Raw genomic sequence first — 15,586 nt, 5'->3', positions numbered from 1 at the left:
GAATCTTCTATTTTTGTTTCCCTTAATTCCGGTTGGTTGGCAAAATTAAAGATAGATCATATTTTATTTGGCATGATTTTAGGGAGGGTTGGGATTTGATTCTAAACTTAAGTATTTCCATTATATTTGCCATAATTAAATTACATTTTATTTGACATGATTTTAGGGAGGGTTGGGATTTGATTCTAAACTTAGTATTTCCATTATATTTGTCATAATTTTAGGCAATGGTTGGAATTTGAATTTGAATTTTACTTGAGATTTGAAATTTGAATCTTTTAAATGATTTTTCGTTACTTTTTTAATATTTTTGTTAATAATTAATTATTGCATCATCTTTATCATTATTTTAAGAAGTATTCATTGCATTAAAATTATAGGACGTTAATAGTTAAAGTTTGAATATATAATTATTGAAGGTAAAAATCGAAATAATTAGGAGATATTGAAACCAATTGAATATGTTTAGGGATCTTTGAAAGAATATAATAATTTTTTGATTTAGTTAATAATTATCATAAGTGGGTGTGTTCACAAATACACTGTAATCGAATATGTGATATTTTATTTGATTTTTCTATCTCCTTAAATATACTGTATTTGAATCTAGACAGTTCTCATCCGTTGAGTTTTATTTGATCATTGTCGGGGAATTTCGATATAAGTAACATAATCCAAGACACATCCTTATCATCAACAATCCGAATGAGTTCCGAATTGTTGCAATCTTTCCAGTAAACGGTCAATCTAGAGACAGAAACTTCTGAATTTGGAAAAAGTCTACGTTGGATACAATTTGCAAATTCTTGAAACGAGGATGAAACTGGAACATATACATCAAGGAGGCGATAGTTTATATACCGGCAGGACTCAATCCATCTACCATCGAATACGGTCTTCAGTCGTTGTAAAGCCATGGAAAAAATTCAAAGGGAACACGTTTATCGAATAAAGTATTCACTACTAGATTGTATATAGGAGGGATGAATATTAAATTAAATTATTCTTTCATATATTATACGAATACTTGTTTCATTTGTAGGGATCACGTTTTAATTGATGTAATGGTCGGATATTACGAAAATATGGTAGACAAGTGCAAAGAAATAAAATGTATATAGCATAATCTTATGAATATAATGTTGGGAAGGCAATATTAGTTATTTTTCTAAAGTAGTTTAGAATATAAAGATGTTAAAATTTCAAAAATAATATGCTTTGCTCCGTTCTTCGTTGAAATTTATGTTTTAATGGCCATGAACGTTCGAGTGAAATTTCAAAAATATTGTCTTTCGGTGAATCTTGTGTTTTGGTTTCGATTAATTCCGGTTTGTTGGCAACATTAAAGATAGATCACAATTTTAGGAATATTCCCAATTTTAGGGATAATTCCGGTTTGTGTTTTGGCATGATTTTAGGGATAGTTGGGATTTGAATCTAAACTTATGTATTTCCATTATATTTGCCATAATTTTAAGGAATGGTTGGAATTTAAATTTGAATTTTAGAGATTTGAATTTTGAATGTTTTAAATGCTTTTCCGTTAGGTTTTTTAATGTTTTTTATATGGTTAATTATTGCATCATGTTTATCATTATTTTAGGAAGGAAGAATTCATTGCATTAAAATTTTAGAATCTATTCATTGCGTTAATAGCTATTGAAGGAAAAAATCGATAGCTAAAGTTTGAATATATAATTATTGAAGGAAAAAATGGGAATAATTAGGGGATATTGAAATCAATTGAATATGGTTAGGGATCTTTGAAATAATATAATAATTATTTGATTTGGTTAATAATTATCATAAGTGGGAGTGTTTACAGATACACTGTAATCGGCTATGTGATGTTTTGTTTGATTTTTCGGGTTCCTTAAATATACTGTATTTGATTATGGACAGTTCTCATCCATTGAGGGGCATTTTCGGTCGAAAAAAGTTGAAAATTATTTCAGGCAGTTAGTTTTGCCAAAAATAAAAATAAAATAACAGTTTGCTATTTTGACAATTTCCATTCTTATGCTTGCCATTTCCACGGATTTTCCTTAAGGAAACCTTCCTTAACACGGTTTCATTCTCCCCTTAAACAGTCGAAACCCTCCCCTGCCTTATCGTCTTCAACCCGTGTTCAGGCTTTCCCCTCAATCCGTGTTCGTGCGAAACCCTTTTCTCTTTCATTCTGTGTTCTTCCTCATCAAATCCTCTCAAATCTCCCTCCTTGCCACTTGAGGCTCCATTGTTGCGGCTGGGTGTTTCGCTTGTCATTTCGTCATTCCAGATTTGATAAGACAGAAACTTTCACCGTTGTCTACCAATGGTTGCCGATGGGGCTTGATAGGGAGGTATTTGACTCTTTTGAATCCAATTTTTTAGCCGATGATGAGTTTAACAATTTATACAAACTGATTTTGTTACACTTTTTGTTTTCCATATATGTATGTAGCCCGATTTGTCGATTATGTTCTGATTTAATTTGCCTATGTTGTACTTTCTGTTGGGATTTAATTTGCCTATGCTCCGTTTTTCGTTTCTATTTCTAATTTTTTAAGAAACAGATGTGTTTGGTAACATTCTTGTTTCTTGTTCACAAAATAATTAGGAAACGTTTCTGGTTTAATAAGAAATTTATGGAAACGATAAAAAAGAGTTTCTCCTCGTTCCGTTCCTATTCTTTCCTTCAGTTTCTCTTCTTCGTTCTCGGGCTTTCTTCTCTGGCGATTCTTCTTCTTTCTTTATTCTCTGTTTATTCTCCAGCTCTCTTCATACTCTGTTTCTTCTTCGTTCTCGAATTAAAGGTATGGCTCTCAATCCCTCTTTCTCTTGTCGATTTTACTGATGGATTTTTCTTTGAGATCTTTTTTTTTTTAGAATGACCAGAGGCGTTTATTGTGTTTCTATGTATTTTTTTTATGGCTCTCAATCCCTCTTTCTCTTGCCGATTTTACTGATGAATTTTTCTTTGAGATCTTTTTTTTTTTTTTTGCTGAGAATGACCAGAGGCGTTTATTGTGTTTCTATGTATTTTTTTTTATGGCTCTCAATCCCTCTTTCTCCTACAACAAGTTCGAAGAAATAAAGACGAATTTGGCAGTTTCTTCTCATCATTCTTAGATGTATATGTGGAGAATGCAAAGAGAAAGAATGACATCCTTTAGAAAATATCTTTTGGTTGTGAAGTTGATGAGAGCCAAACATCAAGCAAAAAAGATGATCTCCATTAAGAGTTGATGGAGAATGTTTAGACATTTTAAATACATTTTAAAGACATTATGTCATCTACTTTTTAATATTATACTTGAACATGTATGACATAAATTTTCTTTTCTTCCATCTTCCTCTGTTTCTTTTCTTTTTTTTTCTCCAAACTGTTATGTGGTTCATCGTGTATTATTTAGATTGGAGTAGCCAAATGTAAACGATAGTGTAAAAAAAGTAAAGGATCGTATAAAAAAAATTATCATATAGACAAATCTAAACGATCGTGTACCAAAAGAATTAAAAAAATAAATTTAAACAATCGTGTACCATATTTCGAGTCAAACCTAAACGATCGTGTACCAAATTTTAAGTTAAATCTAAACGATCGTGTACCATATTTTTAAAAACAATCGTTCAGTCAAATCTAAACAATCGTGTACTAAATTTTGAGCCAAATCTAAACGATCATGTACCATATTTTCAGCCAAATTTAAACGATCGTGTACCATATTTTCAGTCAAATTTAAATGATCGTGTACCATATTTTGAGCCAAATCTAAACGATCGTGTACCAAATTTTGAGTTAAATCTAAACGATCGTGTACCAAATTTTGAGCCAAATCTGAAAGATTGTGTACCGTGTTTTGAAAAAAATTGTTTTATAACATTTAAAGAATAGATACAATTTTTTTGTTTATGTTATTCTTTTTATTTGTGCAGGACTTCTTTGTATTAAATGATATAAAGTACTTTTTGATAATTTTCATTTTTATGCTTGCAGGACATAAATTTTTATTAAATGTTTAATTATATTGTCTCTTCCATCTGTTCAGATTGTATGTTTTTTATATAGCTTCCAGTACATACTAGTAGTAGATTTTATGTAGCTTGACTGCTTGGACTTTTACTATGCTTTTAGTCAGTTGTACTAGAGATTCCCTGTCTTTTTGTCATTGATTTTATTGATGGATACTTGTTGTGTATTACTTCACATAATATTTTTTTGTTTCCTTTCATTAAAGGTCATCTAACTTTCCCCATCTTCCCTTATATATACACTATGTTTCCTCCTTTCATTTATCATTTTCACTTCTCTATCACTCCATTCTTCTCTCTGTTTATATCTTCTACTTCGTAACTGCCTTTTTTGTTCTCATTCTCTTTTCAACCTGCCTTGTTTTTTCAAGTAATTCATTCCTCTGTTCTATTCATGCGCTTCTGCGATTAACTTCTGTCTTCCTTTCACACTTACGAACTGTTTTTTATGTCTTTATATTCATCTATTGTATTGATGTTATGTCATGTATCGCATAGTAAATAGGGATATTTAACAAATTAGTAAGTATAGGGTTTTAGTAAGTTCATAATAAGCTTTAATTAGGGATTTCTGACAATGTATATGGATATTGTACTAATTCACTTAGTACATATTTTATAGGAAAGTTTACGTACTTTGTAATGGATCAACAAACACTTCTTGTCATCTTAACTGCGTTCAAGCTGGCCCAACGTCAGATGTTACTAACGTTGGAGCTACTAATGAACGACAGTAGGCATATCACGCATACACCGTCCAATACACGCCATAGAATAAGGCAGCTTGCATAATTTCGCATGATACACGAGTCAAATCATGTGTGTCGCCAAAGCACGTGCATGGACAGGCAAAAATTCGCAATTCTATGCCATTTACTTCGGACTGTTTCTGGTCTTTCGTCGACCGAGATTGTTGATGTTGAAGAAATAGTAGCAATGTTCTTGCCCGTCCTTGCCCATGATGTGAAGAATCACGTCATTCAAAGGGAATTTGTACGGTCCGGTGAGACAGTATCTCGACATTTTAATCTCGTACTGTTGGCTGTCGTTCGACCATACGAGGAGTTGATAAAGAGACCTATTCCGGTAATAAACAACTGCAATGATCAACGTTGAAAGTGTTTCGAGGTGGGCATGGTACAAGTTTAATGTATTCGAGCTTTAGGTACGTGGCACTTATTTCGACGTGTTTATTTCAACCTGCAGAATTGTCTTGGCGCGTTAGACGGGACGTACATAAAGGTGAACGTCCCCGCAACAAATCGGCCTACATTTAGAACACGTAAGGGGGAAATTGCCACAAACGTACTGGGCATCTACAACACGAAAGGGGATTTTGTTTATGTCCTCATCGGTTGGGAAGGATCCAACGACAGACTCGTGGATTCTATGTGATGCCCTTGCACGAGAAAATGGACTACAAGTGCCAAAGGGTATTTTTTATTTATAATCAAACAACGCCCATTTCTACTTACATATTCAAAGCGCATAAACGAATGGTTTTAATAACATGATATTATTATCTGTGCGATGCTGGTAATCCAAATGCGGAAAGATGTCTCGACCCGACAGAGGCCAACGGTACCACTTGCAAGAGTGGCGTGGTGCTGGAAATGCACCAACAAATGCCAAGGAGTACTTCAACATGAAGCACTCTTCGGCAAGGAATGTCATTGAGCGTGCCTTCGATGTTCTTATGGGTCGTTGGGCCATTCTTCGTGGAAAGTCGTACTATCCCCTGCAAGTCCAGTGTCGCACCATACTAGCATGTTGCTTGCTTTACAATTTGATAAACAGAGAAATGACATATTGCGACAATGTTGACGACGTGGACGAGGGGGACTCCGCGTACGCGACAACCACCGCTACAGAAGACATTCACTACATTGAGACGACAAACGAGTGGTCTCAGTGGCACGATGAACTAGCTGAATCGATATTCACAGATTGGCAGTTACGTAATGCTTAGATAAGAAAATTTTACATTAGAAGTCATCTGTTGTATGCGCATTTTATTGACCTGTAAAATGTATTGTTGCATATGATATGTACGCGTGTCATTTGTTTGTGACTGTTAAATGTAAAATTCTGATATTACTAACGTACTCCATATATTTCTTGTAATTTGTCATTCTCAGTATGTCAACCTCAACTCGTGCCCCGAGGTATGCATGGACGAAGGAGAAGGATGGCACTCTTGTGGAGTGTTTAATGGAGTTGGTGTTAATGGAGGAATGGAAATCCGATAATGATACATTCCGGCTAGGTTACCTGGCCCAGTTGATATGCATGATGGCGGAGAAACTACCTGGATTTCGTGTCCGTGCAACGACTGTAATTGACTATAAAATAAAGACACTGAAGTGGACATTCTAGGCCATTGCCGAAATGTGGAGGCCACCGTGCAGTGGCTTTGGGTGGAACGATGAAGAGAAATACATAATTGTGGAGAGAAAATTATTTGATAATTGGGTTAGGGTAAGGAAAATAATATAAATGTTACACGACGTTTGCAATGTACATTTACTTCACAATTTTTCTATCAATACTCATAAGTGATCCTTTTTTCCCCGCAGTCACATCCTGCAACGAAGGGACTCCCAAACAAACCGTTTTCGTATTACGACGAACTTACATATGTGTTCGATCGCGATAGGACGACGGGTCAATTCGTTGAGACATTCGCCGACGTTGGGTCTAACGAGCCTGGCGGGTATGAGGGATTTGACATGGCGGGTGGAAACGAGGAGTTCCCGTTCGTGTACAGCCAGGGGATTGACATGTCGCAGGACGATGTATGCACATTACGACCTTCTCGCGTTTCAGAGGGTAGGACCGGATCGAGTGGATCCAAGAGGAAGAGGGAAAGTCAGCGAAAGGTGGATGTTGAAGGCATACAGCTGGCACTCGACCAAACAAACGAGCAACTCAGGATGATTACAGAGTGGCCTGCACGCGCCCTTGCCAATGAAACCATGTGCGCACGGAATTCTTCCGCATATTGCGTGAGATGCCGAAACTCACGAGTTTGGATAGAGCGTTATTGCAAAGGCATCTTCTGTCTCGTATGGACGACCTTTGGGGTTTCGTACTCATGCCTGAGGATGAGAGGGAAGGATTTTGTAGAGTCCTCCTACGAGACATGACGAAATAGTTTATGTTTGTACTGACCTGAGTTGCTTCTTATTTGCTTACTTTTTTTTCTGTATGATATTGATTGTTTATGTTTTTGCTATTGTAGACAACTATTTTTTTCCATTCATAATATTTATTTAAAATTAAGAAAAATAGTAACAATTTCACCCAGGTAATTACAAATAGGAAATAATTAATTTGTCTTTCTAAAAAATGAATTTTAATAAATTTTTCAGAAATTAATTCCAAATTTGACAACTATCTTTATTAATTTAATAACATTACACATACAATAAATTATTTGCAATAAGACGGGTTCGAAGTATGCAATAAGAATTTTTTTTTATCATATTTACAATCTCATTTAAAAAATATTATACTACATAAAAAAAAATTATTAACCCAACCAATATAACACTTTCTCCAAATTAATTTTATCATAAATTTTACATAAACCTACCCACCTAACCCTTCTCCCAAACACATCTTATCATAAAATCCCCATAACCCTTTCCTCAAACACATCTTATTCATAACCCTTCCCCCAAACACCTCTTATCATAAAACTACATTTCTAAACCCTTCCCTAGTTTATCATAACACTAGTTTTATCATAATACTAACCCTTCCATAAATCAACTCTCCCCCCAAACGCATCTTTAGTATTTTTTAAAATAATGTTTTTTAATAATAACAAAAATAGGGTACGATGAAAAGAAATTTTAGAAATGGGTATAACCCGTATAACCCCAAACTATATAGTTTGGCCTTGTCAAAAATAAGGTAGTTTTGAGTTTTTCGAAATAAGTCGTGTAATAGATACACTACTTTCTTTGATCTACGTCACTCATATTTTGACCAGTTTGACTCATGAAAGGAATTCATGTACTTAAAAAAAAGATTAATTCATGACAAATTTTGAATATTGAACCATTGAAATTGGAAACTAAATGTCAATAAAGAAATAATCAAATTAAAATAGGGTGTGATCCAAATCTAATAAGGAAACATATTTTTAGGATCGAAAATTGTGATATTTAAAAAAGAATAAAAAAAGTTTCTTAATAAGGAAATAATCATATTAAAATAAGAAATATAAATTTTAAAAGATAAATTTTCCTCTCAAAGTCTTTGACTTTATTCTCATTGATTCTTTTTTCTTTTAGTGAATTAGAATGTGGCTCCTCGACCGAAAGGTTTATGACAAGTCTTCTTTCGTCAGAGTCAGTCGCTGTGGTAGGCACTAGTCAAATAGGGGAAGTCATATGCTCGAGAGAGGGACAAAGGAAAGCGGGAGATAGCTTTATGCTTCTTCCTCGATCATTCTTTGAGCCTTTGTTCATTATTTCTTTCAAATCAAGGGTCCGGACTAGCTTAATTAGTTTCAGTCGAGCCTTCGCAAATTCTTTGCTCCTAACTACGGGGTCCGACTAGAAACTGAAAGTATAATTATGTATAAATATTGTGAATTTAATAAGAAAATTCTTTCCTTATTTAATTATATATATATATATATATATTTAATTAAATATATATAATTAAATAAAAAATTTCATACGTCCTTCGTTTGAAAATTTAAGAAAATTTTCTTCTTTAAGAAAGTTTGAGTGTGGATGACAACTCAAGTCGTGGACTCCGTTTACAACGTTGGCTTAGTAGGCAGATAATTCATTAAAGTCGTGGACTCCGTCCACCACCTCACTACTCTATTTTTGTCAATATTTTTCTTTTTATCCTATTTTGACATTATTTTATTTTAAAAAGATAGAGAAACACACATGTAACTTTTGATTTTAGATTGGCTTTAAAAAGAAAATAAATTTAATATTATTATTTATCTTTAAGTCTAACAACTAGTTTTCTAAAAAAAAATATTCTAATAGGTGGTGGACTTGTTTTCATTGGACTTTAAAAAAATTATTTTAAAAAGAATATATTATTATATTATTGTTTGTGTCTAATAGCTAATTGAATATAAATCCCAACCGTTCAATCGTTGGATTTCAAAATTTTCCCCTTTTTAAATACTTTTCATTTTTTCCAAATTTTCAATAATTTTTTTAACTTTATAATCCTCAAAAATCGTAAAAGTAACGATTGTTATTCTCTTTAAAGCTTTCAATTTTCATTGTTTTTCGTATGAATAATAATTATGGTCCAATAAAATTGTAAAAATAACCCTAATTTATGGGTGGCCAAAGATCAATTGGAAATTTTTTTTAATTTACTTTTGGCATCCCAAAATAAATTCATTACTTCAAGAATATTAGAAAAATCAAATCAATAAAAATTTTATTTGACTTCTTAATCTCTGCATAGGAATGTTTTATTTAAAAGAAAGTTATTTTTAGAAGATGATTTTGGTTTATTTAAACAGTGGGTAAAATAAATATTTTGAAAGTTGTTTTAAGAAAAGAATTCTTTATGAAATATTTTTCAATTTTGTTTGTTTATTTTTAAAATAATTGGAAACAAAATTCTTTCAAGGAAAATCGTGTTTTAAGAGAAAAAAAATTATGGATCCAATTTCCTTTTTAAGTTTATTGTTTAAGAAAGTATTTGCGAATGATTTAGAAAATATATATTTAAAGTTTATTTTCTAAGGAAATAAATGCTCTTTTTTATGGACAGATTTTTTAATAATGCATCTTTTTTTTATAAAAAGACTTTTTCACAAGAATGTACTATTATTTTTATAAAATATATAACCTCTGTTTGAGATTTTTATTATTTTTATTGAAACTAGATTAAGAAAAAAAAACATACTAATATGACATCTTGACATCCTAAGAGCTCGTTTGGTAACGTTCCTATTCTCTGTTTTTTGTTTCCTGTTTTTTGTTTCCTATTTCTTCTTTTTTTATAACAAGAAACGAGAACAAGAACAAGAAACGGACAAATGAACAAGAAACGGGAACAAGAAACAGGAATGTATTTGATAACTTTTTATATTTATTGTTTCTTAAAAAAAAGAAACAAAAACAAAAAATATTTTTCATGACTGTTTCTTGTTTCTTGATTTTTGTTTTAGATTTATTTTTTATTTTTCACATTTACTTCAATTAAACATTAAACAAAAATATAGAACATCCATCAAACATAAAAAATAAAATTATCAAAAATTTATTCATTTAATACAAAGAAGTACCGATACACAAATAAAAATAATAACATAAACATAAAATTGTATCTATCCTTCAAATGTGGTCAAATTTGATTAACAATATCATCTCACTCGAACCATTTCTCTTAGATGATGCCAACTCACTTTTTAATCCATCAATTTCAACATCATTCATAATTTTAAAGTAAGTTATTATGTCTTCAATATTCAGAATCGTAAGAAACAAAACAAAATTTAACCCTAACTCTGCTACCTATGATGCTTTAAAGAAAAACTCACAATGAAAACTCAGATCCGCGTAAGGAGGAAGACGAAAACTATGGATTTGACGAAGAAGAGTTAGATGAAAACTATGGATCCGACGAAGAGTAACAATTAGGCAAAACCTATAGATTCAACAAAAAGGAACATTCCAACAAAGAGAAAGAGTCCAAGTTGTAGAGGAAAACGATGAGAGGTGAAGAGGAAGACGATGTGCAGAGGGAGACAATAAGTAAAAGAGGAAGAGGATGATTATTTGGAGAAGACGATGGAGATAAGAGAAAAAGGAACCAATAAAAATAATTAAGAAAAAGGAAAAGGAAACAAATAAAAATAATTGAGAAAAAAGAAAAAAAAACCAATAAAAATAATTGAGAAAAAAGAAAAGAAAACCAACAAAAATAATTTAAAAAATGAACTAATAAAAGTAATTGAAAAAAAAACCAATAAAAATAATTAAGAAAAACGAAAAGAAAATCAATAGAAATAATTGAAAAAAAAATAAAACTAATAAAAATAATTGAGAAAAGGAAAAGGAAACAAACAGAAATAAATTGAGAATAAGGAAACAAACAGAAATAAATTGAAAAAAAGGAAACCAATAGGAATAATTACAAAAACGGAATAGAAGAAGCTACTTTTTTTTATTCCTAATAATTTCTTGTAAAATGAGAAACGTTTCTATTTTTTTAGAACGAGAAACAAAGAACATTACCAAAAACCTCCATTTCTTAAAAAAATGAAAATAAAAATAGAAAACAAAAACATTACTAAACTGACCCTAATGTATTGATTTCTATCTCAAGAATCCAAAAATTGACATCCCGAGTATTTAAGATTCGGTCATTGGAAAAGTTTACTTTTTCAAAAAAAATGAGTAAAATGCTATAATAAATCAAAATATATCGCCGATTGACCATCACGATATAAGAGATACTTCAAGAACCAATCTTAGATATTTATTCTTAAAAAATGCAAACTAATAAGAATATGAAAGCAACATGGACTAAAAAACCAAAATATTGCAAAAAAAGATATATAATAACTTAAAAGATTTAACATATACAAGTTCAATATGCCCGAGACTTCACAAAAAAAGATATAATATGTACATAGAATTCAATATGTGTTCAAGATTAGTAGACAAATAATACTATGCATATGAAGATGTGAACATATCATTTAGATTGAAATGTGCTAATATAGAAGGAAGCAAAACTAATAAGAAATAAATAACTTACTTAAACCAGAAAATACGGAGAAGAGAAAAAACGTGGAGGTTTGTTGGGGGGTGAAGGGGAGAAAAACGGGTGGATGGTGAAAGAGAGTTCAGGTAGAAGGCAAGAAATTAGTTGTGGTTTTGGCAGATTTATGAAATAATTAGAAAATAAGAAATTTCCAAATAGATAAAGGCTAGGTTTTTTGTGTGAATTAAGAAAAATATTTTTGGGGGAAAAGAGAAAAAAAAATGCAGGTTGAAAGTGTATATACGAGTGAGTGAAAGAAAATTGCTAGAGTATTGCAATAAGGTATCTCTCAAAGTTCTACTTGCCTTAGCAAACTCCTATTGGTAACGGTGAAGTGCCCCACCTTACCTCAAGTTTCTCTGTGGAACATTAACAAGCTTCTGCTCAGCCTTCTCTTCTGACCTAAGAATGGTCCCTTCCTTGATACCTTCAACAGGTCATCGTCCTTCTGGACACTCAAGTCCAGCGCCAAGTATAGTGCTTCAGTTTGGGTGGCTGGTTTGAAGGCTCGAACAAAACCTTGAAGATCCTTTCTCAAACCCCAAACAAACATCTTAGCTCTAGCAGCCTCAGTCTCAACCAACTCAGGGGCAAAGAGGGATAGCATGTCAAACTCATAGTCGTACTCCTCAACCGTCATTTGACCTTGCTTCAGGTTTATGAACTCTTGACGTTTGGCATCCCTGAGGCTAGAAGGTAAAAACTTAGCATAAAAACTCTCCTTGAACTGGTCCCACGTAATCTGGTTAACATTACCACCAAGCATCCTTTCTACTGACTGCCACCAAATGGCAGCTCTCTCCCTCAGTAGGAACACGGCACACTGGACCTTCTGGTCGTCAGGACATCTCATGAAACGGAAGATGGTCTCCACAGAAGATAACCATAACTTCGTGCTAATGGGATCCTCCAGCGATCCATTAAAAGTTTGTGGATCATATATTCTGAAATCCCTCAAATGCTTAGCCTCAACTGACAACTGATCTGGTAGGTCTTGTTGTGCTGTTTGACCTTGAGCAAGGGCTGCTTGGGCTAGCTGATGTCGTGCCAACACTTCAGTCACTGTGTCATTAAACCTCTGCTCTAGCTGAGTAAGATCAGCATGGGTAATGGGTGCAACAGGGTTAGCAACTTGTTCAGCAGGTTGATTACACCCTACTCCTCTGCCTCCTTGATCACCCCTACGAGCACTTCTACGTGGTGTCATTTTCCTAAATTCCACCAAAAAAATCCTTTAAATTTTAGTCATAACATTCCATATAATTCTAGTTTAACATAGGTAAAGTCATGTACATAGCTATAAACATTTATCATGAAAACATATCTAACGAACGAAAAACCGTATTAGCCATAGGGAAAAAATCATGGACTCACATCCTAAGTCAGTTACATACTCTAAAACTTATGCTTTGATATCAACTATAACAACCCAATTTTTCGAATCTAAGTTGAGGTCATTACTTTAAATAAATAAAGTTTTTCAAACTTTTAAAACAAAACAAAGTCTACTAATTTCATTAAATAAAAGTAAAACAAACAATCTGAAAATAAGAGTTTGGCAAACCAGCAAAAAAGTACTAGGAAAGCATATCTAATTCGGGTCCTATCTAATGTTAAAGAAAATATATAGTAAAATGTTCACAAAGTTCTTAACAATGAGGAAAGAAAACTTTTAGCATTCAAAACATAGAAAACATGGAATTAGCGGAAACAAAACTAGAGTCCCTATATGGCACGTCAAGATCTTTTTTGTTGTTCCTCTCCCTCTTTGCTTGAAAAGTTACATAGAAAAATTGTGAATATAAAAAAAATACTCCAATCCCGCAAAAATTATAAAAATACTCTGCACAACTAGTCTCGATCCCAACTATTAACTTCCCATTAAAAGGTAGTTGACTTCCTATTAGAAGGTAGCTTAGTGGTAAAGTGACCCTAAGGGTACACTTAAACGTTAAGTCAATCAATATAAGGTGGTGATTGCGAGAGACAAAACTAACCTAATAGCCAAAGCTAACAATTATACCATCAGTCCAAATAGATACAACAGTCAGTCCAATAATAGGCATAAGATATAACATCATTCAATAGCTCCACAGTTATATATTTAGTCACACAGTTAAACAATTTCAGTCAAACTCTCGTATAAGCCTATCAATGTATTTTATCGTCTATGCATAATCAATCATCATTCCATTCCGCATAATTAAACATTAGTTCGAAGGTCCGTAGAAATCTCTTGCGGCTTGGTAAGAATTCCTTATTGCAAACTAATACCCAAATTCAAACGTATACATAACAAAAATTAAATTAATAAATTTTGCCAACAAACATTATCAATTTAATTAAATTAAGTTTTCCCAACTTACCCAAATTGGGGGTTGAACTAAATCACAAACTTGATGGAAAATCCAGAATTGAATCAAGAGGATTCCAATAGCACCTTCAAGGTCAAGAAAATCCCATCTTTAGTAAAAATAAAAAGAATTAAAAAAAAAAAAAAAAAACTTAATTTAGAGTCTTACCTAACCTTTAATGAGTAGTTCAAAACCCACCATAACCATAAAGATCGGAAAAAAAAACTCACCCAAACTTACGACGGTGAGCGGCGGCGGCAAAGGGTAGAACCAGCAGCGGACGGCGGAACAAAGATTCACAGTGGAGAGGAGTGAGGCACGGGCTTGACGGAGAAGAAGAAGAAGAAAGAAAGTTGTTTTTTCTTTTTCTTTGGCCTAATTTATAACCCAACTAGTAAAATAATATTATTACTTTATTATTTCCTTTTCCTATACATAACAAAATATATATATTTCAATATTTCTTTCTCTTTCTTCAATATTATTTCTTTTTCCTTTCCCAATAGATTAATATATATATATATATATATATATAGTTAATATTTCCATACTTTTTCTCTTTCTTTAATAAATCTATCAACTTTCTTCCTAAAATCAAATCAACTCTCATCTCATTGACTATCTTCCAACAATTATCTTTTCTTTTTGCCATTAATTATATATACTTAATTAATTTCAATTCCATCAAACCAATTATCTTCAATTTTAAATAAAATAATATTTAATAAATTAGAAATTATCTTGATTTCAGATTTTGTGATACGAAATGATTGTCTTTTTTAATAATAAAAAAGAAAATTTTTAAAACAAAAAAACAAAAATAGTAGACCGTGAAATGTACACAATGCAATGAAAAAGGAAAAAGTAAGACTTTTGAATACTTTTTCTAAAAGAAAAATCAAAGAAAACAAAAGTAAAAAGTAATCATAAAAATAATCATTCCAAAACCAATTGAAGAATATTATTTTAAATGCCATTTTAAAAAAATCAAAGAAAACAGGAAAATATATTTGCATAAAAATATGTACAGTTGAATGAATAAATGTTTGTTTTTAGAAAATAATATCTTTTGAAATAACATTTTTTTTAGAAAGTTTTTCTTTAAAAAAAAAAAGATTTTGTTTCAAATACGGTCGAACGAATACATGTTTTTTTAGAGAATAATATCTTTTCAAAACATTTTTTAGAATAGTTATTTTTTTAAAAAAAAAAGATTTTATTTCAAATATCTGCACGAAGTAATTATAACAAATCAATGATGTGGGATTTTTTTATTTTTTCTTATTTATTATTTTAAAAGATGTGATTATGTTATATTAGGAAAAAATGGTATTTAAAAAACTAAGAAGAGAGAATATTTTTTAAGAAAAAAACTGGAAGAAAAAAAATGGAAGGACCTTAAAATGGAATACAACCATTAGTGATTTACAACTATATACAAACATAACGGG

The 15,586-nt window shown here is 31.8% G+C and overlaps 2 protein-coding genes across 4 annotated transcripts; one reads left to right on the top strand and one right to left on the bottom strand.

Moving 5' to 3' along the window:
• The first annotated feature begins 4,854 nt into the window (after window positions 1-4,854).
• On the top strand, window positions 4,855-5,409 carry LOC127151158 (uncharacterized). The gene is made up of 2 exons (XM_051090577.1): window positions 4,855-5,100; window positions 5,221-5,409. The coding sequence occupies exons 1-2, from the start codon at window positions 4,855-4,857 to the stop codon at window positions 5,407-5,409; spliced, it is 435 nt and encodes a 144-aa protein (XP_050946534.1).
• A 6,145-nt stretch (window positions 5,410-11,554) lies between these two features.
• On the bottom strand, window positions 11,555-14,537 carry LOC103496742 (uncharacterized). Of its 3 annotated transcripts, none has more exons than XM_008458725.3 (3): window positions 14,366-14,537; window positions 14,148-14,221; window positions 11,555-12,992 (listed from the first exon to the last, which is right to left on the bottom strand). In XM_008458725.3, exon 3 carries the CDS (start codon window positions 12,986-12,988, stop codon window positions 12,131-12,133), a length of 858 nt encoding a protein of 285 aa, XP_008456947.1. In that variant the 5' UTR covers window positions 12,989-12,992; window positions 14,148-14,221; window positions 14,366-14,537; the 3' UTR covers window positions 11,555-12,130. The 3 variants fall into 3 exon arrangements, with proteins under 3 accessions (XP_008456947.1, XP_008456948.1, XP_050946686.1); XM_008458726.3 differs by having other exon boundaries at window positions 14,304-14,522; XM_051090729.1 differs by lacking the exon at window positions 14,366-14,537 and adding an exon at window positions 14,309-14,333.
• Window positions 14,538-15,586: the final 1,049 nt, after the last annotated feature.

The sequence above is a fragment of the Cucumis melo genome, chromosome 10 (assembly GCF_025177605.1).
Source record: "Cucumis melo cultivar AY chromosome 10, USDA_Cmelo_AY_1.0, whole genome shotgun sequence".
NCBI classification, from domain to species: Eukaryota; Viridiplantae; Streptophyta; class Magnoliopsida; order Cucurbitales; family Cucurbitaceae; genus Cucumis; species Cucumis melo.
This window is presented reverse-complemented; position numbering and strand designations above follow the sequence as displayed.

What these genes read in the sequence shown, in the direction of transcription:
- LOC127151158 (XM_051090577.1), top strand. Translation starts at nt 4,855, where the DNA reads ATGGACAGGCAAAAATTCGCAATTCTATGCCATTTACTTCGGACTGTT. An exon ending in TGATAAAGAGACCTATTCCG is followed by an intron (nt 5,101 to 5,220) that starts GTAATAAACAAC and finishes TTCAACCTGCAG; the next exon opens with AATTGTCTTGGCGCGTTAGA.
- LOC103496742 (XM_008458725.3), bottom strand. Translation starts at nt 12,988, where the DNA reads ATGACACCACGTAGAAGTGCTCGTAGGGGTGATCAAGGAGGCAGAGGA.